The sequence below is a fragment of the Oncorhynchus kisutch genome, linkage group LG12 (assembly GCF_002021735.2).
Source record: "Oncorhynchus kisutch isolate 150728-3 linkage group LG12, Okis_V2, whole genome shotgun sequence".
Classification (NCBI taxonomy): Eukaryota; Metazoa; Chordata; class Actinopteri; order Salmoniformes; family Salmonidae; genus Oncorhynchus; species Oncorhynchus kisutch.
The window spans coordinates 27560446-27588056 of NC_034185.2; the positions used below are offsets into that span (position 1 = coordinate 27560446).

The 27611-nt window shown below is 44.4% G+C and overlaps 2 protein-coding genes across 7 annotated transcripts in view; both read left to right on the top strand.

Annotated features, from left to right (window-relative positions):
• Nucleotides 1-4143, top strand: part of LOC109900814 (RAC-alpha serine/threonine-protein kinase) — a 45668-nt gene extending 41525 nt beyond the window's left edge. For both annotated transcript variants that reach the window (XM_020496648.2, XM_020496649.2), the window contains exon 14: nucleotides 220-4143. In XM_020496648.2, coding sequence (XP_020352237.1) covers nucleotides 220-299 — 80 coding nt within the window. In that variant the 3' untranslated portion in view covers nucleotides 300-4143. The remainder of the gene's footprint in view (nucleotides 1-219) is intronic.
• A 1033-nt stretch (nucleotides 4144-5176) lies between these two features.
• LOC109900815 (centrosomal protein of 170 kDa protein B) lies at nucleotides 5177-26957 on the top strand. Of its 5 annotated transcripts, none has more exons than XM_031837306.1 (20): nucleotides 5177-5544; nucleotides 7864-8001; nucleotides 11422-11511; nucleotides 13259-13337; nucleotides 13471-13529; nucleotides 13698-13815; nucleotides 15089-15205; nucleotides 15369-15890; nucleotides 16015-17294; nucleotides 17639-17827; nucleotides 18016-18157; nucleotides 18257-20044; nucleotides 23666-23921; nucleotides 24058-24229; nucleotides 24503-24541; nucleotides 25087-25224; nucleotides 25456-25544; nucleotides 25684-25777; nucleotides 25882-25933; nucleotides 26144-26957. In XM_031837306.1, the coding sequence occupies exons 2-20, from the start codon at nucleotides 7897-7899 to the stop codon at nucleotides 26398-26400; spliced, it is 5586 nt and encodes a 1861-aa protein (XP_031693166.1). In that variant the 5' UTR covers nucleotides 5177-5544; nucleotides 7864-7896; the 3' UTR covers nucleotides 26401-26957. The 5 variants fall into 5 exon arrangements, with proteins under 5 accessions (XP_031693166.1, XP_020352240.1, XP_031693169.1 ...); XM_020496651.2 differs by having other exon boundaries at nucleotides 18034-18157; XM_031837309.1 differs by lacking the exon at nucleotides 24503-24541.
• Nucleotides 26958-27611: the final 654 nt, after the last annotated feature.

A 27611-nucleotide genomic window follows, 5' to 3' on the forward strand; every position in this document is an offset into this window, starting at 1 on the left:
GCGGGCCATATGTTTGACACCCCTGCTTTAAAGAGTTTATGGATTTATAGCACAATGACTACCCCTAGTGGGCTTAGTAGCTTTCATACTACTAGTTAAACCACAATTTGCCTTAATTGCTTTGTTGTTGAGTTTTATTATTTTGGAACATGAATGTCAGTTTTGAATTAATTTTGCTTTAACTCTCTTTCTCAAACTTGCCCTCCTTTTCCTTCCCAGATGACAGCATGGAGTCTTTCGACAGCGACAGGAGACCCCACTTCCCCCAGTTCTCCTACTCTGCCAGTGGAACAGCCTGAACCTAAACCGAAGCCTAGACTCCTACCCTTTCCTCACCCTCTTATAGACCATACTGCTCTCACCTTAATGCCCCAATCTCTGAACAGACCTCATCATAGGCCATCTATGACCTCACTCATGTTTATCTTCTTTTTTGTCTGTTTGTTCTGTAATTGTTGGGGCACATCTCAATTGTCTAGTGTGGCTTCTTAGCCTGTTCTCCTCTTCAGATGAGTCCAGGGGAGGAGAGGAGATGAGGAGTGGAAGGCCACTTTCGACTATTGAGTCTCCCTTGTTGTCACCAGTGTTTCAAATACTGTGCTTGTGTTGCTTAGAGGGGAGGAGTCGGTTGCCTGCCAATAGGAACACACTTGGACTAGAGGTCAAAAGTCACTAAGATACAGTGGTGACCGGCCAACCTAATTCTTCATGGCAACATGATTTCCTGTCAATGATACATATGCAGCTAGCCTCAAAAGAGAAAAAGAGAAGCACAGTTATAAACAATCTTTGAAAATGAGCTTTTTAAACGGTACACTATCTATTTCTACAAATTATTAGCTTTATATTTTGATGGAGCAAAGGAAACATCATAGCGTGATCTTTTGAAATAGTCCTCCTTCTTCCCATCTTCTACTAGCCACCACTGCCATTGTGCTCTCAAAGACTCACAGATATTCAGAGGTTTGTGCGAGGTAACACTAAAGCTCCACACCTGGGTTGTGTTCAGTAAGGCACCACAAAGCAAAACGTTTTGAAATAGAAAATGAAAATATGTGTTCTTATTAAACAAGTTCCCGTAGCACAGGGATGGGCAACTTTGGTGAGGGTGGGGGCCACAAAAAAACGGGACTCATCACGAGGGGCCGCAGTGGCTCGCGGGTCTGCTTACCCAAATCCATACCCACACATGCAGTCAGTTGAGGGGCCCTAAGTTAGAATTGCAATTCTACACATTTTGCCTATGGGAGGAGAGAGAATTTTTCAGTTTTACAGCTAATTTGCTACTTATCTACACATTTTGCCATAGGGTGGAGAGAAATGTTTTTAATATGCAGTTTTGCAGTTTTTAATATATCTGAGTGAGAGTGACTAATAAAATCAATGGGGGCCCCCGGCCGTTTAGATAGTTTAGATAGCTGGTTAGACTAACTACCAATCTATAATATCTTAGCTGACATGGGCTAATTGAGGGATTGTCAGTGACTGATATAACAAGAGAAACTGCTTATGCACAACCTAATTTCAAAATTACACCTTGTGTATTCTACTATTATTACTCTAAACAATCAGATACTTTGTTTTTGGAAAGCTGCCCATCCCTGCCGTAGCACCTCCTGTTTGCTTTCTCCTATTTTGTGACTTCTGAACATGACCCTGCTGTCTCTCACCTCTCAAATGTTGATCCTCCCAAACACACAGACCTTCTAGTAGCAGTGAGGACTAGAGTACTGAAATGGAGTCTATAGAATGATCTGTTATTCTACTTTTCTTCAGTGTTACTGGCCTCCCTCTCCTTCTGGCCTAAGCTTTCCTTAGTTAGAGTGACTACAGTACAGTGAAAGTTTGGTGAACGGGATCACACCATCTGTGAATTGGCGTGGCGCAGAGTGACATTCACAAAACGGTGTGTGGATTATAAAGGACATGTTTGTGGGGTGTTGGTGTATCTGGCTACTTTTATGATTTGGGAAATAGATTGTTTTCATGCGAATAGCAATCTTGGTATTCCGGTACAACTCAGCTGGCAAAAGTTGCTGCTGCAATCACAGTAGGGAAGATACGTATTTTCCCTGATACATATTAGGTTGTATGGTGAAATGACTGGATGTACGTACTTATTTTGTTAGAAAGGCCACTATATCCATTTACCCATTAAACAAATGGGCTCTGTTGAAATCATGTGTAAGGAACCCTTTTGTTGGTTTATATTTCTCTATCAAAGCTATAGACAAATACAACTTCAAAGTACATTGAGATGAGATAGCTAATAAAAGTCACTTTTTATATCTAGCAGAGAACCATGCTCGTAGACCTGTTAGCTGCTAGCTACATGTTGATAATAGAAATCAACTTTAAAAAACAAATGTGTTTTTCTACCAGCATGCCATTGAATGCTGACACGTGCATGGCTTTAACAACGGAAGAGTCTGAAGCTCGCCTGTAAAGATTTTAAAACAATTGACCAACCAAGCAGTTGCTCCACAACTATCTGGTATTGAGAGCACAGGTCACAGTCCGAACAATGTATAACAAAACTCTTACCAGCCATGTTCCAGTACATATTCTGAAGACCCTTAGCTTGGTGGACAGTTTCTGTATACTGTGGGAAGACTACCTGGTCTAAGTAAATGTAATTGTGCAATAACATAGGGCTGTGATATGAGAGGAAAGAAGGAGCAAACATATTTGTGACTGGAATCCTCGTGAGGGTAGATGGGATAGGGGGCTGGGCAAAGCTGATACAAAATGGATGGTTTGAAATGAATGTCTTTCTTTTAGCTAGAACTGTGACCAAAGTCTTGTTTAGTTTGTGTGAGATTTACAACCTCGCCCTGACCCTTAACCTTACCGGAGTCACACTGACTGACAACTGGGGGATATGATCATCTGAAAGGCATGCTCATGTACTGATACGAACCTTTGGAATTGAGTGTACAAAATGAATGGTGTGAATGTTCTGTTCTACCAACAAATTGACCTTCTCTTTGCTGTTAGATTGTCAACAGGTAGCCTATTATTTGTTTGTACGTTTAATTGTTCTATTATTTTGCGATCCTTTCCAGTTATTGGGTGTTTTCTCCCCAATGCTTTTAGCAACACCTCACTGAGGTCACTGTTACAGTACTCAACCCTTTTAGACAGACAGCTACTGTACATAGACAGTTACTGGTGCAGCAAAACACGCCAAGGCTGTGATTATCCACCATCAAGGAAGGATGACTATGTATTTGTGTGTGTGTACACAAGCGATTGTGCGGACAGGTCTGTGAGGCCAACAATTCAATGCATTTGTATCAGTGATTTGTCACAAACTCACTGGCTATGTATGGTATGTTAGTCAAGGAAAACAAATGAGAATCTTAACTTTTTACATATTAAATCACAAATATTTGAGACGTAAATACCTCAATGGTCTTAATTGAATCCAAGTGAGGGTATCCACATTTTGCTAATGGTAATTTGCGTTGTGTCCAGATGCCCTAGATTCTAGTTTTGTTAAGTGTTAAGGCCTTATTTAATTTGAAGTTAGTTGAAACCCCTCTGAATATAAATTATTTATTTAGGAAATGGTTCAAAATGTTCACTGAACAATACAATTAATAATTAATGTTAAAGAAATGATAAATGAATGTAAAACATATATTTAATTTTGTTGACCCATTCCAGTTTTGTATATTTACTTATTTTTTTACTTCCTTATTTTGAAATCATTGACCTAATTGTTGCTTATCGACCGGTCCTTCCCTGGTGATTCACCATGTAAGTTGGGGGGTAAGAAAATGTTAAAGAATTTATATTTAAGTTATTTCATTCCCTTTGATGCCCCCTTTGTAGATGAGAAACTGAACAATTGAATGCACCAGCATTTGTGAACAAAGAACCAGTGTAGGCTGCTGAAGGGAGGACGGCTCATAATGGCTGGAACGGCGCTAATGGAATGGCATCAAACACATGGAAACCATGTGTTTGCTGTATTTGATACCATTCCACTGATTCCGCTCCAGCCATTACCACAAACCATCCTCCCCAATTAAGGTGCCACCAACCTCCTGTGCAAAGAATGTTTTCCTTTGCTGTGTGGGCATAAATGTGGCATTATTTTTCATTGGGATTCAGAAATAAAGACTTTTTGGACAAATATTATGATTTTGATTTGTTCAATTCACTCAAGCTCCCCACTTGTATAAAGAGTATATCAAGTAGCCTACAAATATTGTCCAGCACATAATTTGTCGGCTCATCCTCTGGATCTCTGTATTGGGCTGACAATGGCGGCCCAGAGCCAAGTGCAGATTGCCCAGGCCAGCCCAGGATAGGGAGCAGAGGTCTAGGGAGACAAACACAGGGTTTTCGGGGTCCAGCTGTGAGTCTAGCTGGGTTCTGGAGCTCCATGTGGAGGGAGCAACACAGCCAATTGCTGAATTCTCAATTGGCCCCTAGCCCTTATCCTACAAAAAAAACAATCCTAGATTTGAAGGACATTTTGCATTACATTTGGGATGTTATTTCTTCAGCTAGTTCCTCAAGGAAATTCTATTTCAGCAAAGCCATATTTGGCATGCATAGTGCGCCATCTTCTGGCTCAAAAGGCTATGCAGTTTATTATTGAATATAGTAAATAGTGAAGGTTGCATTATTTGCCGTTAATCCTAATCAAGATAGGCCCATTTTGGATAAACTGTAATCTAACAAGATCACAAAATAAGAACACACATGAAAGGTTAAGCATTCGATTTTTTGGGGCACATAATGGACAAATTAAGCATCTAAATCATCCATGACATGATAGTTTTACAGGAAGCTGATTTGAATTCATTATTTATAATTGACCATTAACAGAAATTACACCAATTTCAATAGCCTCCTGTAGGCTACTATGTAATCAAGGGCGTGGATTTACAGGCTATCCAAAAGCGCGAGGTACAGACATGTAGTTTACCAGGCTTACCTGGCAGCCCGGGTGGGATGAGAAGGCACAGTCAATATCCGTAATAATAACACACTTTTGCAACATTTGAATTCGTATCAGCAATTCAAAATTCGCTGTCAGCCTACACTACAATTATTTTTGTATTATAATGAAAACAAAAGACGTGACGTCATCACATAACGGTGTCCAATGCCCCTCACGTGAATGATTTTGAAACCACATTTTCAATATCCAAAAATATTTCAGCAAGAATCTGCAACGAATCTTCGTTAGACAACGCTTGTTGATATTTATTTGGGATAGACATAGCTATATAATCCTGCATTCGGCATACATTAGAGCAGGTGCACCACCAGATAACTGAGCATCTGATATTCGCTGTTGGTCCTGCTGGGCGTTTGGAGGCGGCGCGCTGGTCAGACAGAAATGCCATAACAGCAGCATCGATATCCTCACCCGAAGTGCAAGTTGTTCACCTGGACCCGCGTAACGATCGATTTGAAGCCACATTTGACCACATACTGGGCTGGTGCGACACGGCTGGTGCTGTCTATTTGATGGTGGCATCGTTTGTTGCTTTTTTGTGGGGAGCAGCATCTGGAATATTGTAGGTAGGTCGTGAGGATTTCAATATTAGAAAATTACATTATTTCATCATGCCAGTGGCCTAGGCCTATCTTATTTGGTATGGTCGACGGCGATATATTTTGGGTTAAAACGATCAAGATCTAGCTGATCCTCACTGAATGGGGCAGTAGCCTACTCCAGCCTTTTGGCGCTAAACGCGCCTTTTTAATGTTAGCTACATTGATTGTAGCATTCTGTCCATGGCAGTATCGACAGTTGCATCCTCTGCCTATAGCTATTAGGCTATTGCGCCCAGTCAATTGTATACGTTGTATCGCAGTAGGACTATTTGAACTAACAATAGTGCTGGGCTGGGCATATAAGGCAGACATCATCCATCCAGTCGGTTTGGCTTCTCACTGACGCGAGCATCCGGCACCAGCTGCGCTGTCTGATCCGGTTATTTAATGAACAAATTAAAGGCGTTGGAGAAACTATTGAAGAAGCGAGTCAGGTCGCCTCAAGGACACATTTAGGTTGAGCTTGAATGCAACTGGGATTTCAATGATCCTATAACGGTGCATGTTTCAAAGAGGGCATGCAGACATTATGTAGGCTATCACGTGCATATTATTGGCTACTGACACCGGCCTGTAAATGTAGTGTGGAAATTGATGCGATGCCTATTCTTAGTATGAATAATATGTGTGTTTATGAATCATTAAGATTTGCTTCAGAAATATGTTCCATTGTTTCCATTTGAGATGAGCCTAACATTTGCTTTCTTATAGTCAGTATGTTGCTACCTATTATGCAGTAATAATATTCATCACCATAGGCCTACATTGTTATTTTGTATGGGCAGCTCTGGTTTTGGGTGTCTGTAAGGCTTACTTAGCAGCAATACCACTTTCTCGGGTGTTCACTGTAACACGGAGCTATTGTAGTGAGGATTCTAGTTAGGGACAAACTATTGAATATGAGAAACCTCAATGAAATGTGATATTACACAAAACCATGTTCTTAAGAAGTAATATCACAGTGCTGTAGGGATAGGGCAGGGATCTTCCATCCACGTTCTAGCTGCTATAAAGACCTCTCCATCTTCCTCTCTCCATTTATTTCTAATGTGAGCATTGTTGCCTTCGTTTTGGTATCAGAGCAACACCACCCTTGTCCATTGCAGTACATTGACCCTTTTTTAAGCTTAAACCTCCCTGTTGAAAGACAAGCATTCAGATTACAGATCAAAGGCCTGCGATGCTGTTTGCTGCTATTAAAGCCCCTCTTCATTTCAGTGCTATATCGCTATTGCCGTACTAGCAGTATCCCCCTGTCCTTTACAACCCTGATCTAATACACATGACTCAGCATCCTGATGAGCAGCTAATGAGTTCAATCAGGCGTGTTAGAGCAGGGCTGGAACAAAAGCCTGAGCAGCCAGTAGCTCTCTAGGAGAGGGCTGGCCCTCTCTGGTCTAGGGCGTGGTTCCAGTGTTTTAGTTACAACGTAGCATCTTGGGCCCTCTGTTTCACATCCCTTGCCACCAGTCCCAAAGCTTGTGGTGTCATAGCAGCGCTGACTTCTAAACAGAGGACTATGGGCTTACCTACACCACTGACTTAGCTACAGTACCATTCCCTGTTGGTGACATTGAACCATTGCAAAGGCACACTGACAGTAGTTACTGATCATTCTCACGGAATGGTTCATTAGTGTCATTTAAAAAAATGCTCTCAATCTCATTTCCACCCAAGCATAAGCCTGCCTTTGATTTTTCACTGATACCACCACCCTTTCTCATGTTATTTCCTGTGAATCAGCATCCTGCACGGCATGTTGGGACTGCAGTATGAATAGTCCTGTGAGTGAACAAGTGAACTCAAATAACAGGTCAATCAATTCATGCCCTGCTCCCTCAAGGGTGTCCATAGCAAGGCCTACGTTGAGCAGATCGATGTACGATGGATAGTGACAGCATTGAAATCAGCAGTTGATAGTTTGTTGGTTGAGTTGATGAATAGGTTACGGTTTTTTGACGTTTTCTAGACATCGTTTAACTCTATTTGCTGATGTGTCTACAAGACTTGACAGTGTGCTGGACTTCGTGTGTTACCACAACACTGGAGCAATGTAAATATTTATGTGCCACAAAATGTCTATCTAATGGAGAGACCTGCCCATTGGATGCATTTTATGATGGCAAAAAAAAATGTAAACATATTAAATATATTAAGGGACAATTGGTCAGTATGATCGATTGTTCATGATTATGGTGATGGCTACCTCCCTGAATGGATACCATACTGTACGTTGCACGTGTCCTACCCTGACATACTGTATGCGTCTCCTGTGTGTCCCAGGATGCAAAGGGGTTTCCCAGGGGGCCTGTGAAGATGAGCGTGACATCATGGTTCCTGGTCAGCAGCTCTGGCACCCGCCACCGTCTTCCACGAGAGATGATCTTCGTGGGCCGGGAGGACTGTGAGCTGATGCTGCAAGTAGGTGACGTGGCCCTGGCCCCGAAAACCTCCTTTAAAAAGCTTCATATTGATGTTACTCTCTAATCTAATGCATCATCTTACCCTCAGGCGCAGAGAACTAGAGATACTATTGTATACCATGTAGTCCTCTTCTTCATGAGGAAGAGGGGGAGTCTGTGAGTAAAACTCAGTGACTACTAAGATCATTCAGAGATGATGTCTGTGGCTGGAGTAGGGCAGTAAATAAAACTGTGTTGTCTGTCATGCTACACGGGAAAGCGAGAAAGGCTGAAGAGGGTTGTCTGATGGGGTAGTTTACTCACTGTCCCATGGGCACCATTAGCAGAAGGTAGTTGTGCCCATGGGACAGTGAGTCATCCACCCAGTCAGAAAAGCCTCTTCAGCCCGCCTCAGCCGCTGTCTCTTTCCTGTGTAGCATGAAAGACAACAAATTGATCAACACTCAAAATATGTCAATCTATCCTCCTTCTGAAAGCATGCTCACTTTTATCCGATCATGTCAGTGTTTGCTGTCTGGAGGACCTGTGCAAGGGTTTCTACAGTGCAGTAGCATAGACTAGTATTTTAAAAATCCAATCAGAGGAGCCTTCAGGGGGTGCCCAATTTTGTTGTATCCCACCTGATTCCACTAATCAAGGGCTCAGTGATTAGTTGATTAGTTCAATCAGGTGTGTTAGTGCTGGGCTAAGACAAAATGGGAACCTCCTCAGAATCCTTCCAGAAACACTGGCTGACTATTTGTAATGGTAAAGGCTCTTTTTATGACAATCTGATTGGCTACCATACAGTAGGAAGGGGTGGCATAAAGGGGAAATGGATGTCAAACATCACAGAAATCACTGAAGGAAGCAGACTCCTCTCAACAAAGGTCTCTTATTTTGGGATGGTCAATGAGATGGTATGTCGATAAGGTTGTCATCTGGTTAGGGCTAGCACTCTTGTCTGTCGGCTGGAGATCACTACCTTCCTTATTGATGTGTGGGTGGAACAGCAACGTCATTTTACATACAGATATTTATAGCCACATTGATGTACCATTTCACTGCATAGTTCAGATGACTGTAACGTTACTCTGAACAAGACGACTGACTATCTACTATTGGTGTCAGGCTTTGGCCAGTCAAAGCCTCAGCCCTTGATATGACAAAAAGCAACACCCAGATACACTCTGATTTGCTACTAGAGGAAGACCTCGGTTATCAACAAAAGTCTGAAGTGAAAAAGAGGCCGTTTAGAGCACTGGGAGTTTTTAACCTTGGCATGTTCCAAAATGCGGCCTATTTTATGTACAGTATACTGTATATAGTTCCTACCAGTTGCCGTGGCGCCAGCTCGGAGATCCTGATGATGCAGAGCTGTCTGCCCCACAGTGTCTTCCGATGTGGCCATCTGTTGCCAATAGCAACAGCTGAGATGGACTTTTTCCTCACACGGCGAATGGTTGGCCTGTTGCCATCCGGGAACAATATTGTGTTATAGGACTAATGCTTTCTCACCCGCTCCTTCAATCTAAACCCAATTTGTTAGTATACCTTCACTTTAAAGTTAGTCTCATTATCCTCCCGAAGCCCTCTGAAGGGGACAAAGGTCTTCTCTTCTCTGTGTTGTGTGTAACTTACACTTCCTCCATATTGTTGGCCACAGATAACAGGCCTTTGTCCTTCCTACCTGCCGATCCACAGCAGTGTCTCTGATTCCAGCACTATTTATCACCTTTTCTTATTTGTTTAGCGGTGAAAGTTACCTCATACATCTGGCAACGATGATGGTATTGTGTAGCTCCAAACACTATTTTGAATATATGACACACTGGTGCAACTACACCATTTTATTGAACTGGATTATTTGTCATGATGTTATTATTAATTGAAAACTGATACAATGCTTGTACAAAGCTACTGTTTTGATAGTAGACTGCCATTGTGGCCCTTAGCCATTTTAGTGCCATTACTGCCATAGAGTATTTTGTTCAGTGGTATGGGGCCCCCACCTGAGGTGGTTCATGACTGAGTTGGACTACCACCCTTTGTCTCTTGTATCAGGCTTCAGTATCACTAGGTCTTTCATCATTATGTGTTTAACAGTGATTTTTGCACTGAACTAGCCTAGCAACTTGGCTAGGCAGAATGCTTTTGGTCTCTGTCTGAAGCACTCTGGATACTTGTCTGGATGGTGGCTCCTGTCATGATGTGGTTGAGTTTCGTCTCTGACCCATTTCACTTCCCGGATGTAAACACATTGGAACATTTCCCTCTAGCCTTCTCCCCTGTCATAGTAGGGAAATCCTTTTCAACTGACATGGCCAACTTTTTAGTAACTGTACCCATTAACTTGTTTTGTGGGCGGGAAATGTATTGAGAAATGGATAGAGAAACACTGCTCTTTAGTAGTGACTATCAAGGCAAACACCTGCCATCGTGTTAGTGTGCTCAGCACAGGCATGTTCAAGGCAGTAGTGAGTAGGAGGATGGGAATGTAAAGTACATTTTCTTTTGCTCATCATTCATACAATTCACCAAATACAACTAGATGCTATTAATCATCGAGTGAGTCATTCTCCAGTTCCCTTGCATTTGTATAGAGGCCTGTTGGACATGCATCGCTCAGATTCCTGAGACACACGCTTTTAGATAGTCTGGTGGGATTGAATTATTCGTCTTTTAAATGGTGTTATGGTGTTTAGAGTGTTCTAACTTTTGCGTAGTCGCGTCCCACCAGAAAATAACACGTGTGGTTAATGGAATCCATGTGGCTTAGTTTGAGGAGTCTTATGGTGAGCTGTATTGAAGTTACCTTGTGAAGTCTTTCCTTCACATGTAGTTGAGAAACAGGAGTTCGGCTACATGTCGTCTTGGCACGAGTTTGCACTTTTGGTTCTGTTCCGTTGGTTCCCATAGGGACTGAATCAAGTATTTGACATATGCGCCTGTAACCGTTAACTTCCTAGCATGAGGGTATAGAGGATCATACACAGTATTGACATGTTGCTTACTTCATATGAGTAATGGAGGTATTGAAAATAGTCTTGCAAATTGCATCACTGCAGAATGTAAATTATAGATTTTACAGTCACTGTCATGTGTAGTAATGGTACATCTTAAGGTACAGGTGTAGGATCTTAATTTGGGCCAGTTTTCTACAGCAGGGAAATAATCTTGTAGCAAGATAAAATGTGGATTATAATTGATGGACATTTTTGTAGGGGTTGGTACATTGTTTGTAAGGGAAAATTAAGTCTTTTTAAACCTCAAATGCACTACAAGTTTAGCTTTTTCTGCATTGCATGAAATCTATCCTGCAATAGGGTGATCAAATTAAGGTCCTCCATCTGTAGTATGAAATTTATTTAAAAAGAGATTGTAATTGTAGGGCACAGTGGAAGTAAACCATCCATGGTTCTCTCCTTTTCTTTTCCAGTCTCGAAGTGTGGACAAGCAGCATGCCGTCATCAACTACAACCCTGCTACCGATGAGCACCTGGTCAAAGACCTGGGCAGCCTCAATGGAGTGAGTACCCAGGGGAGGGAGGGGTAAAGAGGAAGGTACAAGCTAAAATACTTTCAACAGAAAGCTAAACGGTCTTTGGTACAAGGACTCCCCTTACTACACACAGAGATAAAAAGGCCCTAGATGTTTCAGTGTTCTGTTAAGTAGTTCTAAGCTTAGCATAGTAGACAAGTGCCATTACGTGCTTGCTTAAGCTGGTTATCTATTTTACATGGATGTGTTAATGCTAGCTAAAAGAAGCAGAGAATTATGAATGGTTAAGAGCTGTCCTATGACGTTAGAAACACAAACTATCTGCTCATGCTGTATGTAGGCTACTGTGCAGTGACGATGTAAATGCTAGTTCTAAGCTTAGCATAGTAGATACAGTGCCTTGCGAATGTATTCGGCCCCCTTGAACTTTGCGACCTTTTGCCACATTTCAGGCTTCAAACATAAAGATATAAAACTGTATTTTTTTGTGAAGAATCAACAACAAGTGGGACACAATCATGAAGTGGAACGACATTTATTGGATATTTCAAACTTTTTTAACAAACAAAAACTGAAAAATTGGACGTGCAAAACTATTTATGACTCAGAGACTCTGTCCATAGGACAACAGTCAGTCGTATATTGCACAAATCTGGCCTTTATGGAAGAGTGGCAAGAAGAAAGCCATTTCTTAAAGATATCCATAAAAAGTGTCGTTTAAAGTTTGCCACAAGCCACCTGGGAGACACACCAAACATGTGGAAGAAGGTGCTCTGGTCAGATGAATCCAAAATTGAACTTTTTTGCAAAACGTTATGTTTGGCGTAAAAGCAACACAGCTCATCACCCTGAACACACCATCCCCACTGTCAAACATGGTGGTGGCAGCATCATGGTTTGGGCCTGCTTTTCTTCAGCAGGAACAGGGAAGATGGTTAAAATTGATGGGAAGATGGATGGAGCCAAATACAGGACCATTCTGGAAGAGAACCTGATGGAGTCTGCAAAAGACCTGAGACTGGGACGGAGATTTGTCTTCCAACAAGACAATGATCCAAAACATAAAGCAAAATCTATAATGGAATGGTTCAAAAATAAACATATCCAGGTGTTAGAATGGCCAAGTCAAAGTCCAGACCTGAATCCAATCGGGAATCTGTGGAAAGAACTGAAAACTGCTCTTCACAAATGCTCTCCATCCAACCTCACTGAGCTCGAGCTGTTTTGCAAGGAGGAATGGGAAAACATTTCAGTCTCTCGGTGTGCAAAACTGATAGATACATACCCCAAGCGACTTACAGCTGTAATCGCAGCAAAAGGTGGTGCTACAAAGTATTAACTTAAGGGGGCTGAATAATTTTGCACGCCCAATTTTTCAGTTTTTGATTTGTTAAAAAAGTTTGAAATATCCAATAAATGTCGTTCCACTTCATGATTGTGTCCCACTTGTTGTTGATTCTTACAAAAAAATACAGTTTTATATCTTTATGTTTGAAGCCTGAAATGTGGCAAAAGGTCGCAAAGTTCAAGGGGGCCGAATACTTTCGCAAGGCACTGTATGGTCCAGTGGGCTGTGCCACTAGTTTACCCTCGCCTTAGCCATACAGTTGTTCTTCTGTACTGGACTGAAATACCACTAAAATTCTTGCTCTTGTGTTGAAGGTGGATGAGTGGTGCACAGTGTCTATCCCAGGACCTCGTGGAGACTCATGTTACATGTGATCCTTCAACATCTCCTGTTTACAGTAACCAACTATGTTGTGTTCCCCTCTAGACCTTTGTGAATGACTTGAGGATCCCAGACCAGATTTACATTACCCTCAAGCTGTCTGACGTCATTCGCTTCGGATATGATATCCTTTTTTTCCCTCACGTCATCAGTGCATAATTCTTGTGCCATATATGCGTAATCAACATTGGCTTTGGAATTTGGTTGAAATTGCTTGTCTTTGATGTGATTGGCTATTGCCTTAACCTAGTATTTACATTCCCATGTGTACGTCCTGGAGAAGAGCCAACACAAAGTCCCAGAGGAGGCACTCAAGGTCAGCTTTCTATGCTAATGCAAACCTCAACTGTATTCAACAATAAACCCTAACCCGGACTAGCTTTTCAGACCTTACTGGTCTACCATCGCATCATTTAGCTGGAGCTCTCTTCGGCAACCTGAGTATGTTGTTTTTTGAGTTGTGTTGCGCCTCCTGCTGTTTCAGCATGAGAAGTACACCAGCCAGCTGCAGATGGGTCTGAGAGCCTCAGAGGGGAAGAGGGCTGAGCACCTGGATGACAGGTCCAAGCTAGAGAAGACGGACAGGAAATCTCTGTCTCAAGGTGAGCGAAGGCTTCAAACCTGTTTAAATGCTCTTCCATCGTATATTTCCACGGCATGTGGTTTTTTTTTCTCTCATAAAACAAAGCTCATTAGTAGGATGTCTAGATACATGTCGTGCTCATATTGATAGACCTGTTTGGATAACTACATGATGTGATAGAGGCTTTGAGCTCATGAAAACTCTGGGAATTGGGACATAGTGGGTTGCTCTCTTTTCATTTATCTCACTGATTAATCCTTAAGATTGCGTCAATCTAATGAACATAATATTTGATTTTGATTTAATACAAAAATCCCCATCGAAATCCGTCAGCTTAAGCTAGAGATCTGTTTTTGGGCTGCGTCTCAATCCACTGCATCCGCCGATGTCGCCCCTCCGCGTCTGCTGTGGAGGGACATGGTGTGTTTTTCTATTTCTTTTGGGATGATACTAACACAGCTGTTTAACTTGGCTGAATGATCCAGGATTATTCTGATTTATAAACTGTGACTCGGTAATATCTGGAAGGGTATGGTGTGTGAGGATGATGAGTATTTGAACTTTGCTCTGCTCCTCAATAATAAATAAATGTCCCTCGACCATGATGTCAGCATCAGCTCATCCTATTTCAACATGCTCCCCCTCTTTGTCACCCCTCTCTCTCCCTCGTCGGCGGCTGCATGCGGACACCTCCAGTCTCCATGGTGATGGCTACCGCACCCATAGTCTCAGCTCAGCACTGATGGCCTGCCTGATTTTTTTTTTTTGCTCTGTAATTCACACTGGCATCCCCACTGCCAATTGCTCTGCCAGAGAGTAATCCTTACGTCATAAACAGGTCACGATCAACTATCTATCGACTAAAGGCTTTATAGGCTGCCTGTTGTGACCTCTGGCTGGTGAATCCCTGATACTTTATGCTTTCCCTGCGAGGCTGTGACGGCATGAGTATAATCCAGTGGATAACAACTGAATCCATCAAATCAACACAGAATTATTCTCCTCGTTTACTGTAGCCTCGGCAGTAAAAACCTTGAACGAGCGCTGCCTCGAGATCAACTGGATGTGCTGGACACATTGGATGAAATACTATGTCATAAATAACAAGCTTTATGTGTGTCTGATTTGATGTATTCTAGTGGGCTAGAGACACACCTTGAATATTCTTTCTCTAAACTCCCAGTGGACCAATAGTAGATGATGACTGCTGCAGAGAAATGAGTCCTCTCGTGTGTGTGTGTGTGTGTGTGTGTGTGTGTGTGTGTGTGTGTGTGTGTGTGTTGCGTGTTCAGAGACTCCAACCTCCCGGCCCACTCCATTGTATGGCCAGCCCTCATGGTGGGGGGAGGAGGATGCGGCTAGCAAAAGACAACACAGTGAGGGACATCGGTCAGAGGAGGGTCACCCAGGTCAGTGAATCTTTGATTCACACCATTTTCATTTAGGAAATATAATGTAAAAATGTTTGCATTTCCTTTTTTAAAGAATAGAAATGAACAAAGAATGGTTTATGCTTGTCTTTTCATTTGCTTGTGTAGCCTCATTGGTGCTTTCATACCTATCCATTTGCAGAGATTCCTAAAGAAGGTTCAGCGTTAGATTCAGAGGTGAATGGCTCCCTGTTAGAGTACAGGGACGCCCAGGGCAAGTCCAGCTTCTCCTACCATCGGGAGCCCAGCTACTTTGAGATCCCTACCAAGGAGTTTCAGCTGCATCCCAAGTCCCCGGGGGCAGAGCTCCACGAGATCCCTACCAAGGACACGGACACGCCCCATGCCCCTTCCATACCCACCACGTCGCCCACTCCCCCCGTGGTGCAGAGCCACGCCTCCTTCACCATAGAGTTTGACGACTGCACCCCAGGCAAGATCAAGATCAAGGACCATGTCACCAAGTTCTCCTCGCGCCAGAGGAAACAGCAGCAGGTGTCCGGCAAAACTCTGGCCACCACGCCCACTGAGGAGATGTCAGCCGAGTGCAAGGTAGCAGATTGGTTGGTACACAGTGATGTCAGAATGATGAGAAGGCGTCCCACGTGTGAGGATGTTTACAGTGTCAAGAGTGACCAGGCCGTAAACATCAAGAGCCTCAAAGGTAAGAGAGTGGTACTTTAAAAAATAAATGTTCATAGAATTCTGTACGGTGTTGGGAGGTTTGGGAAGGGGCTGTGTGTGTGTTTTCTGTCCCTCATTTGTGGTTTGAATGTATCTGTTTCTAGGACACCAGCATGACGATGGGACCCAGAGTGATTCTGAGGACCCGGTTTTAGGGAAAGGGAAGCAAAGCAAGTCACACCACCGGATCCAGTCGCAACATTCGATCCAGTCTGAGCTTTCCCAGTCAGAGCTGTCAGAACCGTCACAACAGACTGTGCGGTCATACCAATTAGTTCCGTCACAGCAGACAGTCCAGTCGCACCATTCAATTCAATCTGACCAGTCAGTGCCGTCACAACAGACAGTGCTGTCAGTCCAACCACACCAGACAGTCCAGTCAGTTCCATCACAAATGTTACTCCAGCCTCAGTTTTCTCCTCCCAAACAGACCCCAGTCTCTCCTGTGGTCCCTGAGAGGCCCCTGTCTGAAAGCCCGCCTGAGGTTCGCTCCCCCACCATGGGCCCCTCTAAGCCCGACCCCCAGGAGCCACTCAGCCAGCAAGCATTCATCATCGAGTTCTTCGATAACCCGCGCAAAAAACGCTCCCAGTCCTTCACGGCCAACCCCGCCCACGCAGACTCTTACTCCACCCTCAAGGCCAAGCTGGAGCGGCGGAAGGGCGGGGAGAGGCCAAACTCCATGCATGGACACATCCCCCCCACCCAGCAGGTGACTGTTCCTCTGAAGGGCCAGGGCCAGGGCCATGGCGGGTCTCTGAGGTCGAGCTCCCTGAAGAGGGAGAAGACAGAGGAGCCCCTGAGTGGAGTTAGTGCCTCCTCTTCCTCCGGTTCTGGGCCTTCCTCTCGTGCTTCTTCTGGCATCACCATCAAGCTGTTTGGCAGTGTGGGGAAGAAGTCCAAGCTGGCCCAGGAGTTTGCAGCAGAGATCCTGATGAAGGATGCAGCCCACAGAGCATTGTCCCCCACCAGAGATAAGACGTCTCCTCCCATGTCCGCTCCCCCGGTGATGATGATGTCACCCTCTCGCACTCGCATTCCGTCTCCCTTAGACCCCCCTTCCTCTCTTTCCTATCCCTCCACCCCCTTGCAAACTACAGCACCACGTTCCTACTCTCCAACTCCTGCCCCTCATTCCCCAGCCCTAGCCCTCTCTCAGCCCCCGTCCCGCAGCCCTGTCCAGACTGCCTCTCCAGTTCGCTCAGCCGTCCCCTCCACAACCCCTCCAATGCCGCTGGACCTGGGGGTGTGTGGGGTGGACCCAAAAGCCTCCAGGGTGGTGAGGAATGAAGAAGAGGACAGTCTGAGTGATGCCGGCACGTACACCATTGAAACAGAGTCCCAGGACAAAGAGGTAGAGGAGGCACGCAACATGATCGACCAGGTGAGATTGTAGCAGCCGGAATTCACCTTAAACATTCTCAATTTTTAAAGTCTGTCACCACCATGACTTCTTTGGTGGGATGGTGGACCTTTTCACATGCTGCGTATAATTATTGTACTGTATCTTCTCCACTGTTTGGATTGCTACAATTCTAACAAGTGGTATAGTTCTAGAATAAACAATACGATACCTTAATAGGAATACCTTGAGGGATGCATGCTGAGAACTTCCTCTCCTTACCCAGTATCCCCTTCCACCCCGTCCTTCCTTCTTCCCCTTGCAAAGTCCCATTGTCCCTTCTCTTCTCCTACCTACCTCATGCATGCTCTGTCCCTCCCTGACAGGTGTTTGGTGTCCTCGACTCACCGGAGTACAGTGGTGCCGGAGTGTATAGACCCATCATTAATGATGGCAAGGACGAGCCGGCAATGCTCCGGCCTAGTGACGCTAGCACTGTGGATCAAATGAAAGCAGTGTCTATGCATGGCTTTAACCCAGCCGCTCTCAGTGGGGCCCCCTCAGGCCCCTTCCAGGTAACCTCACCGTCCTACGCTACTGGAGAAATAAGGGACTTAATAAGTTTATTATTTGTCCTTCCTTTACTCCCTTTGGCTTCTACAGTGTCTCTCCTTACAATGTTCGGATTGTTCTTGGAAGGAGATTATAATGGTGGGTATCCTTCGACGTTGTTCTCTGTATAACTGCATCTAACCCCTCATAGTTTCCTACACGGTTTCAGGTGCCGTCTTCTAACACTGCAGCGCAGGAGGAGGGGCCTAAGTGGGTTTCTCGCTGGGCCAGTCTGGCAGACAGCTGTGCAGAACCAGGCTGTACTCCACCTCAAGGGGAATTTGCAGAAGGAGGTGAGTCGTCTGCACCCACTGACCGCTCTGCTCAGAACTTATGTGAGCCAACTGGAATTCAAATATGTTTCTGAATTCAAATATGTTTCTCTTTCCTAGATTTACGATTGAGTCGGTTGATGCCTAGCCACAGCGTGGATAACTCTGAGTCAGAGGGGAGCCAGAGTTGTAGGATCAGGAGGCTGCTTCCCCAGGTTCCCCCTGGAGACGGAGACAAGCCAGAAAGCCCCACCCCCAGCATCCTGATCCGCCACGAACCCCCCTACCCAGGCCCCGAAACCCCCCTGGAGAGGAGTAGTGGTACGCCTCGGCATCAGGACTCCACCCAGAGGCTGTGCATCCAGGATGATGTAGACCCAGACAGCTTGAGTGATGCCAGCCGCTCTGACGATGGCTCTGTACTGGAGAGGACCAGGAAGAGCCAGGGGAGGACGAGTGGCGCTACCTCGCCCGGGGACGCTGGACCTCAATATAGGGGTCAAGATAAGCTATCTCCGACTCAACCTACCAAGTCCACCTCTTTTTACATTGGTTCTGAGGAATGCAGCTTAGGCAAGCCGGACCTGGCCCGAAGCCCTTTTCTGTCTCAGGGGCCTGATAGGGGGCGAGATACCCCTGCCAAAACTTTCCCCACCACCGTCCTTATCAGGCACCTGAGCAGCCACGAGCCCCGGAGGTTGGGCATCAAGCCGAACAACTCAGCCCCCAACCTCCACTCCCAGCAGGACAAGGAGTCTAAAGACCCCAGTAAAGACTCTCTAGGGACTTCCTCGTTCGTCAGGCAGGAGAGCTTCACCAAGGAGCAACCCAGTGACAACATCCAGATTAAGAGGCTCCCCCACATCTCCAGTCACCCCACCCTGAGGGACATGGAGCAGAGGAGAGAGACTGCAAAGGACCCACAGCCCTTCCTCCGGGAAGCAGCAGACGCCTCTCTCTCCTCCCTGGAGGCCAAGTTACCCTCCTCAGGCTCCGGACACAGTTCTAAGAGAGGAGGTTCCTCCAGTCACATGGACGACTCTCTGTCTGGGGAATCCGATGTGGATACAGCCAGCACCGTCAGCCTGGTCAGCAACAAGAACACCCATATCACCACAGGCCCCAAGAAGAGGACAGCCGCCAGGTCCTCCTCCAGTCCGTCTGTCCAGGAGAAGGGCCACCGCCAGCCCACGGCCCGCGAGCGTCTGTCAGAGAAACGCCGCAGCCACGTGGCAGCCAGTGATAACTCTAGCAGCAAGGCCGAGCAGGCCAAGCGCTTCCAGATGCGGCGCAGCACGGGGAACTGCGGTTCCCTGGAGCTATCAGAGGACCAGCAGAGTTCTGGCCAGCACTGGCCTGACACTGCCTCTGACCATGAGACCGGCTCCCGGCCCGCCAGCCGCAACAAGAAGCTCATAGCTCCCCTACAGAAAGAGGACAATGGGAAGACCCCCAAGAGTGCAGCACAGCAGGCACTGATCCGCTCCAACAGCCTGTCGGCACCACGGCCCACCAGAGCATCCATGCTGCGCAGGGCGCGCCTGGGAGAGACCTCTGACAATGATGGTACTGAGACTGACCGGGGATCCCAGAACTCAGACCACATCATTGCTCCCTCCAAGGTGTCTGCTGACGGGAAGAAGCTCCTCTCCAGACTGGACATCTTGGCCATGCCCAGGAAGCGAGCAGGCTCCTTCACTACACCTAGTGACAACGAGTCCTCCATCACCACCCCTTCAACCCGGCCTGGCTTCTCCAACCGGATTGCAGAATCAACTGGGCCGGTCAGGAAGACATCAGTGGGTGAAGCAGGGGCAAAGCAGGGGGTCACAAGAGGGTCTGTGGCCCCTGGGAAGCAGCCCCTCACCCGCACACGCTCCAGTGGGACTAAATACTCCAGCACAACCAGTGAGTATTATTGAAGTTACCATTGAGTAACTTCTCAATCTGCATAGCCATGCTATTTGCTTGCACAAAGCAATGCAGAGAACACGTTTTTGTATCTTGAATTGTAATTTGTGATTTAAAAGTCATAGCACCTTTTCTTTGTAAGAGTGTATCTAGAACCTGAAGGATTCTTCAGCTGTCCCCATAGGAGAAACCTTTGAAGAACCCTTTTGGGTTTTTACCTGGAACCCCAAATAATTATACTTATATACTTATACTTATATTATACCAAAAAGGGTTATCTTATGGGGATAGCCAAAGAACCCTTTTTTCTAGAAGTGTATACAGTATGATCAAATTTAAGACTGACTGGGGATTGTCATGATACAAATTCATATTTTTATGATACTGGGATGTTGTGTATGTGTTCTTAATTACTGTTTTAAGGTTACTGCTTTTCAGGACCATAACTGCCTGCCTGCCACTGGCTCAATACAGACTTTCTCTGCAACTGTCAGTGCAACAGACACCTTTCCACATTACACTAAAGAATTGTTATTCATGATTTAAAAGTCCTACAGTGTGTCACGTTCTGACCTTAGTTCCTTTGTTTTGTCTTTTGTTTGAGTATGGTCAGGGCGTGAGTTGGGTGGGTTGTCTATGTTAGTTTGTCTATGATTTTCTATTTCTGTGTTTGGCCTGGTATGGTTCTCAATCAGAGGCAGCTGTCAATCGTTGTCCCTGATTGAGAAGCATATTTAGGGAGCCTGTTTTCCATTGTGTTTTGTGGGTGGTTGTTTTCATTCTTTGTGTGTCTACACCAGACAGAACTGTTTCGGTTGTTTCTTTGTTGTTTTGTTATTCCGTGTTCAGTTTACTTTATTAAAAAGATGAACACGTACCACGCTGCGCATTGGTCCTCACCTTCTTCCCACGACAGCCATTACACAGTGCTGTGAAAAGGGATTTGCCCCCTTTCTAATTTTCTCTACTTTGACATATTTTTCATGCTGAATGGTCTACAACCAAAACCTAATATTAGATAAAGGGTATCGTGAGTAAACAAATAACACCATGACATACTTATTTAATTTATTTCATAAACTAAGTTATGCAACACCGAATGCCCCTGTGTGAAAAAGTAATTGCCCCATTACACTCAATAACTGGTTGTGCCACCATTTATCTGCAATGACCGCGTACACAAGCTTCCTGTAATTTTTTTGGTTTTGCAGCGTTTGGTTTTCGCCAGGCATAATGGGACCCATGTTGTCCCAAAAGGTATACTTTTGACTCATCTGTCCATAAAACATTCTTCCAGGAGTTTTGATGATCATCCAGGTGCTTTTTTGGCAAACTGGAGTCTACTTTTTAGGCGACATGGGTCCCATTATGTCTGGCCAAAACCAAACCCTGCATTCCAATGGTCAAGCATGGCAGTGGTAGTGTGATGGTTTGAGAATGATTTGCTGCCGCAGAACCTGGATGACTTGCCTTAATAGAAGGACCCATGAATTCTGCTCTGAATCAGAGAATTCTACTGGAGAATGTCAAGCCATCTGTCTGTGAGCTGAAGCTGAAGCGCAGCAAGACAAATGATCCAAAACACACAATCAAGACTACGTTAAAATGGCTAAAAAGCAACACATTTGAAGTTTTGGAATGGCCTAGACAACGTCCAGACGTGATCCCAATTGAGATGTCGTGGCAGGATTTGAAACGAGCAGTTCCTGTTTGAAACCCTACAAATGTCACTGAGTTAAAGCAGTTCTACATGCAAAAGTGGACCAAAAATTCCTCCACTGTGATGTGAGAGACTGATCAACTACTACAGGAGGCATTTGGTTGCAGTCATAGCAGCTAAAGGTGGCAGCACAACCAGTTATTGGGTGTTGCATAACGTTGTTAATTAAATAAGTATCAAAAATATCTAATATTATGTTTTGGTTGAAGATCTGATAACATTCAGTATTAAAAATGTAGAAAATCAGAAAGGGGGAAAATACATTTTCACGGGACTGTATATGATCAAATTTAAGATTTGAAAACTAATTCAGGTGCACACAAAAATACAGGGCCACTGAGTATTGAAACAAGGCCTGACAATGAGTTGAAGTGACCTTTTCCACCCTTCATAGTGAATGTGACTCAGTCTCCCTTTTGAGATACATGCTGGTAGGCTGTATTTTGGCTTGTCCTGTAGGAGCTCCGTGTAGTTGCTACGAAGCAGTGTGATGATGCCCTCTGCTGCCTGCTTCCGTTTCAATAGAAACACAGCCTCTGGTGGAAGCAGACTGAACCAGGTTTTCCTCTAGGATTTTGCCTGTGCCTATCTCCATTCTGTTTATTTGTTATCCTGAAAAACTCCCTAGTCCTTAATGATTACAAGCATAGCCATGACATGATGCAGCCACAACTTTGCTTTAAATGGGGTGGTACTCAGTAATATATTGGATTTGCCCCAAACATAACACTTTGTTTTCAGGACAAAAAGTGAATTGCTTTGCCACATATTTTGCAGTATTACTTTAGTGTCTTGTTACAAACAGGATGCGTGTTTTGGAATATTTTGTTTATTTTTAGACTTCCTCCTTTTCACTGTGTCAATTAGGTTAATATTGTGGAGTAACTACAATGTTGTTGATCCATTCTCAGTTTTCTCCGAACACAACAATTAAACTCTAACTTTTAAAGTCATCAATTGCCTCATGGTGAAATCCCTGGGTGGTTTCCTTCCTCTCCGGCAACTGGGTTAGGAAGGATGCCTGTATCTTTGTAGGAAGGATGCCTGTATCTTTGTAGGAAGGATGCCTGTATCTTTGTAATGATTGGATGGTGTATTTTTTTTGACCCGTCTACCAATAGATTCTTTGCGAATCATTGGAAAACCTCTCTGATCTTTATGGTTGAATCTTTGTTTGAAATTCACTGCTCGACTGAGTGACCTTTATAGATAACTATGTGTGGGGTAAAGAGATGAGGTTGTCATTCAAAAATCATGTTAAACACTATTGCACACACAGTGAGTCCATGCAACTTATTATGTGACTTGTTACTAAGCACATTTTTACTGAACTTATTTAGGTTTGCCATACCAAAGGGGTTGAATACTTATTGACTCAAGACATTTCAGCTTTTTAATTTGAAATAATCTATAAAATATCAGAAAACACAATTCCACTTTGACATTATGGGATATTGTGTGTAGGCCAGTGGCACAAAAAAAATTCATTTTAATCCATTTTTTTTTTTTTAAGTCTGTAACACAGCCAAACATATAAAAAGTCAAGGGGTGTGAATAATTTCTGAAGGCACTGATAATTACTGACCCATATTATGCAGAGCTGGTGTATTGCGTTTTTAATATTGTGGCGTAGTATTTGCAATCCCAAGGTTCTGTCAATAACTAATGTTGTTTATATTATAAAGATGGTGCTGCTGGGAGTCCCTATTTCTGCAGAAAAACGTTTTTTTCTTTTAGCTGAGGTGTTTTTATTTATTTGAAACACCTTTTTTGCCCTTGTGCAAGGCACTTGCCCCCGCACTTCATGGCTGACCCTTTAAAACAAAACAAAAAATTGTATGTATCCTGTAACTGCATGAGATATGGATCAAATGAAAAACCGTGCTGTTATCTGGTAGGTTCCCGTCAAAGGCAGAAGGGTTCAGACTACACCTCCACATCTGAAGAGGAATATGAGGCCAGCTCTGGAACCCCCAAACACAAACGCTCCTCCCACATGTCTGCTGCCACACAGACCCCCCGGGCCCAGAAGGAGAAAGCGGCTGCAGAAGTTGCCCGGTCCAAGTCCGGCTCACTGGAGTTGGAGGAGGACGAGGTCCAGAATGAGGATGACCACTACCAGAACTGGACCACACACAGCGCCGAGATAGCAAAGTAGGGTGACATAATGGCACTATGGATCACCTGGCTGAAACCACATATTGAGCCTTATGATTGGCAGCTGTAGAACATGCATTCTGTACGTATGTATTTTTTTATGTGGTCATGACTTGTGTTTCTGTCTTCCCAGGCTCAGTCAGGACTTGGCCAAGGACCTTGCCATCCTGGCCCGTGAGATCCATGACGTGGCGGGGGACGGGGACTCTCAGAGTTCCTCTGGAATGGGCACCAACCCCTCCCCCAGCTCTGCACCCAACACGCCTGGGCCCGCATCCACCATCCCCATTTCTAGCCGGGAAGAGGTGAGCCCGCCCACTACCCATAATACACTTCAAACATGCACCTGACCTGCACCTCACGCTATGTACAGTTATTTCCATCCCTTTGTAATGTTCTAATGCATAATACAACTGCACTGGAGCCTGTGGGAATTTTCTTCCCTCTCTATAAGTTATTTTAACCATGTGCCACTAAGATCTTACATCAAAATGATGTACAAGTCCAGTGACACGTGCAAAGGATCCCTTATCATTTTTTAGATTATCATGAGCATGTTTCTGTTCTCTACTGTACAGAGGCCATGTACATCTTTGCGAGGGGTCCTCCCATCTCAGGTGCATACCTCAGATACGTCTGTGTCTGTGTCTGTCTCTGTCTGTCTCCTGCAAAGGTTGATATTTGTTTCGTTCACCTCCCACACTCTTCAGGCTATCATCACTAATCCAAACACTCGTATGCTGTTGGATTTATCATACTGGGATGTTCTATGTGTTCTTAATGAGTTTTTATGGTGACCGATTTTCTGGACCATAATTGCTTCCCACTTCAGACTTTCACTGTCACTGCAACAGACACCTTTTCTCCTTCCACTAATGTCGCTTTTTTTCATGGGCTTGTATCCCAGCAAAACTCAAATTCACTGCTCACAGTTCAACTGCTCTCACTCCTGCATGTTGCCTTGGTGCATGCAATCACAAAGCACTAGTCACACTGGTCGATTTTTCTCTAGTACAGAATAACAGAGATATTGTAACTTCTTATTCTCACTGTGCCCTTGAAGTACAGTAGAAGGCCTTGAGGCACTGACTCCCTCAGTAGTCATGGCCATGTCAGTTGTTCAGAACGTGCAGACCATGCACTGATTCTATTCTCTTTCCAGCTGGTCCAACATATTCCTGAGGCCAGCTTAAACTACCAGAAGGTTCTACTATCGCCAGGTTCTACCGCTGTCATGGACCTGGATCCTAACATGAATGACCAAGACCCAAGCTCTAAGCCACGGTGGAACCGTGAAGAGGTCACTTTCCTGTCACCCTTGTTTCTCCTCCCTTTAGCATTGCACTTTCACTAATTATCAATGATTTGGAAACTTAGGCTCACTCAGAAACAAACTGGCACTCAGGCTACACAAAATGAGCTGTTGCAGTTAATTTTGGTCTTCTGGGAATTAGACTTAAGTATATTAATGTGTGTGAAACTACTTTGCGAACACTTTGGGTGTTTGACATTCACCATTTTCTCCCTCTAGGTGATTTTAGACAATCTGATGTTGAACCCTGTTTCTCAGCTCTCTCAGGCCATTCGGGAGAACACAGAACAGCTGGCTGAGAAAATGAAGTAAGGGAACTTCATGTACCTTGGCTCTCACCTTGTGTAATTTTAGCATTGTATGTTAAATGGAAAAGAGCTAGTCAATGTATTCCTCTCTGCCTGGCTCTGAAGGATTATACAGTATTTTGTATTTTGTTTCTGTCAGGGTTTTATTCCACAACAAGACTGAGGCCTGGGAGGAGATCGAAGCGAAGATCAATGCTGAAAACGAAGTCCCCATCCTCAAAACCTCAAATAAGGTACAGAATTGGTAGACAGTCACATCTTACGTTGATAGTGTAAAACTGAGGACATTATATGGGAAAATGTGTAATCGTAATCATTTATAATTCTACTGTCACAGGAAATCTCTTCCATCTTGAACGAGCTGAGAAGAGTACAGAAACAACTAGAAAGTAAGAGTTACACATGGGTTTTTCTTTGTAGATAAAAAATAATAATAATCTTCCTAAAATGTACTGGGAATGCGATGTTGAATTGCTTTTCCTGAACGGCTTCATGTCTGCATGACCTATTCAGGACATCTAAATAAAGCTGAACACATATGATCCAGCAGGAATCTACGGAATCTAATAGAACATGGAATGTTCGCTTTGTTGTTGTAGTGATCAACAGCATTGTGGAACCCGGTGGAGCTGGCAGTGGGAACCCTAAGGTGGCAGCAGTGGCTACTGCTGCTTCAGGAGGACAGGCCACCAGGTCCCCCTCGCGGCAGAAGAAATCCCCCAGTAAGCCCACTGGGCCTGGGGACAGACAGCGTGGTGCTGGCCCTTCAACCAGCCCCACCACCTCCAAACCCAACGCCAACGAAAGCACCAAGAGGACCACTCGAGGCCCCAAAGGGGCAAACTTTATGGCCTGATCAGAGTTCCCAGGTTTCTGTAGCATCTGCTGGTGGCGACTGCCTCCCTTCACCACACTGTCATTTGTAATGTAAAACTATCATGATATACAGTATACTGTATCTGTTTTGACTGGTAAAGGTGTACTGTAATTGAGTACCGCTGTAACGGAGTACCACTGTTTAGAATGGCTTCTTCCACATTTGTACAAGCTCAACTAAAAGTAGGCAAAGCTGAGTAAAATAAGTTGTAACTTGTTGCTTTAATAAGTGGATTGTGTACAAAATTATGTCCATATGACTTGTCTACTTGTCCTGTACAATGTGTAGTAGCTCAGTACTGTAGGCTTGGCCAGATGCCCAAGATAAGACAGGCTACATTCTTGCACCAACTTTGATACCATAGTAATAATCCTGATGAAAACAGTCCTAGGTGTCCATGAGAACATGTATGGACTACTTCAATGACATGGCAAAACAGAGCAGCATTAGAGAGGTTGGTTGCAGTGTTCTATGCTTGTCTTGTAAAATATGATTCATTGAATGTTCCTGAATGACTTGGATATTTTACTGCTTGGGAAAAAAGCTACTGAATGAACTGACGGACCACCAGTCTCCCTTTTCTCAACTTGATTGTCTGATATTGTGAATATGCTGAAGATTTGTTCTATATGAATGCTGTGCGTACAGAATGTTAGGATGGTGTGTCATACAATGTTCCAGATCCCAAATAAATGCAGTATACACTATACAGCATCAGAAAGAGGGGTAAGAGCATACTTAGAAGGCCAGCATCCCAGAGTCGCCTCTTCACTGTTGACGTTGAGATTGGTGTTTTGCGAATACTATTTAATGAAGCTGCCAGTTGAGGAATTGTGAGGCGTCTGTTTCTTAAACTAGACACACTAATGTACTTGTCCTCTTGCTCAGTTGTGCACCGGGGCCTCCCACTTCTCTTTCTATTCTGGTTAGGGCCAGTTTGTGCTGTTCTGTGAAGGGAGTAGTACACAGCGTTGTACCAGATCTTCAGTTTCTAGGCAATATCTCGCATGGAATAGCCTTCATTTCTCAGAACAAGAATCGACTGATGAGTATTTGGCCATTTTGAGCCTGTAATCGAAACCACAAATGCTGATGCTCCAGATACTCAACTAGTCTAAAGAAGGCCAGTTTTATTGCTTCTTTAATCAGAACAACAGTTTTCAGCTGTGCTAACATAATTGCAAAAGGGT

Coding starts and splice junctions, on each gene's coding strand:
- LOC109900815 (XM_031837306.1), top strand. CDS start 7,897: ATGAGCGTGACATCATGGTTCCTGGTCAGCAGCTCTGGCACCCGCCAC. Junction 25,778..25,881: donor TCCTCAAAACCTCAAATAAG/GTACAGAATTGG, acceptor CTACTGTCACAG/GAAATCTCTTCCATCTTGAA. Junction 25,934..26,143: donor AGTACAGAAACAACTAGAAA/GTAAGAGTTACA, acceptor TTGTTGTTGTAG/TGATCAACAGCATTGTGGAA.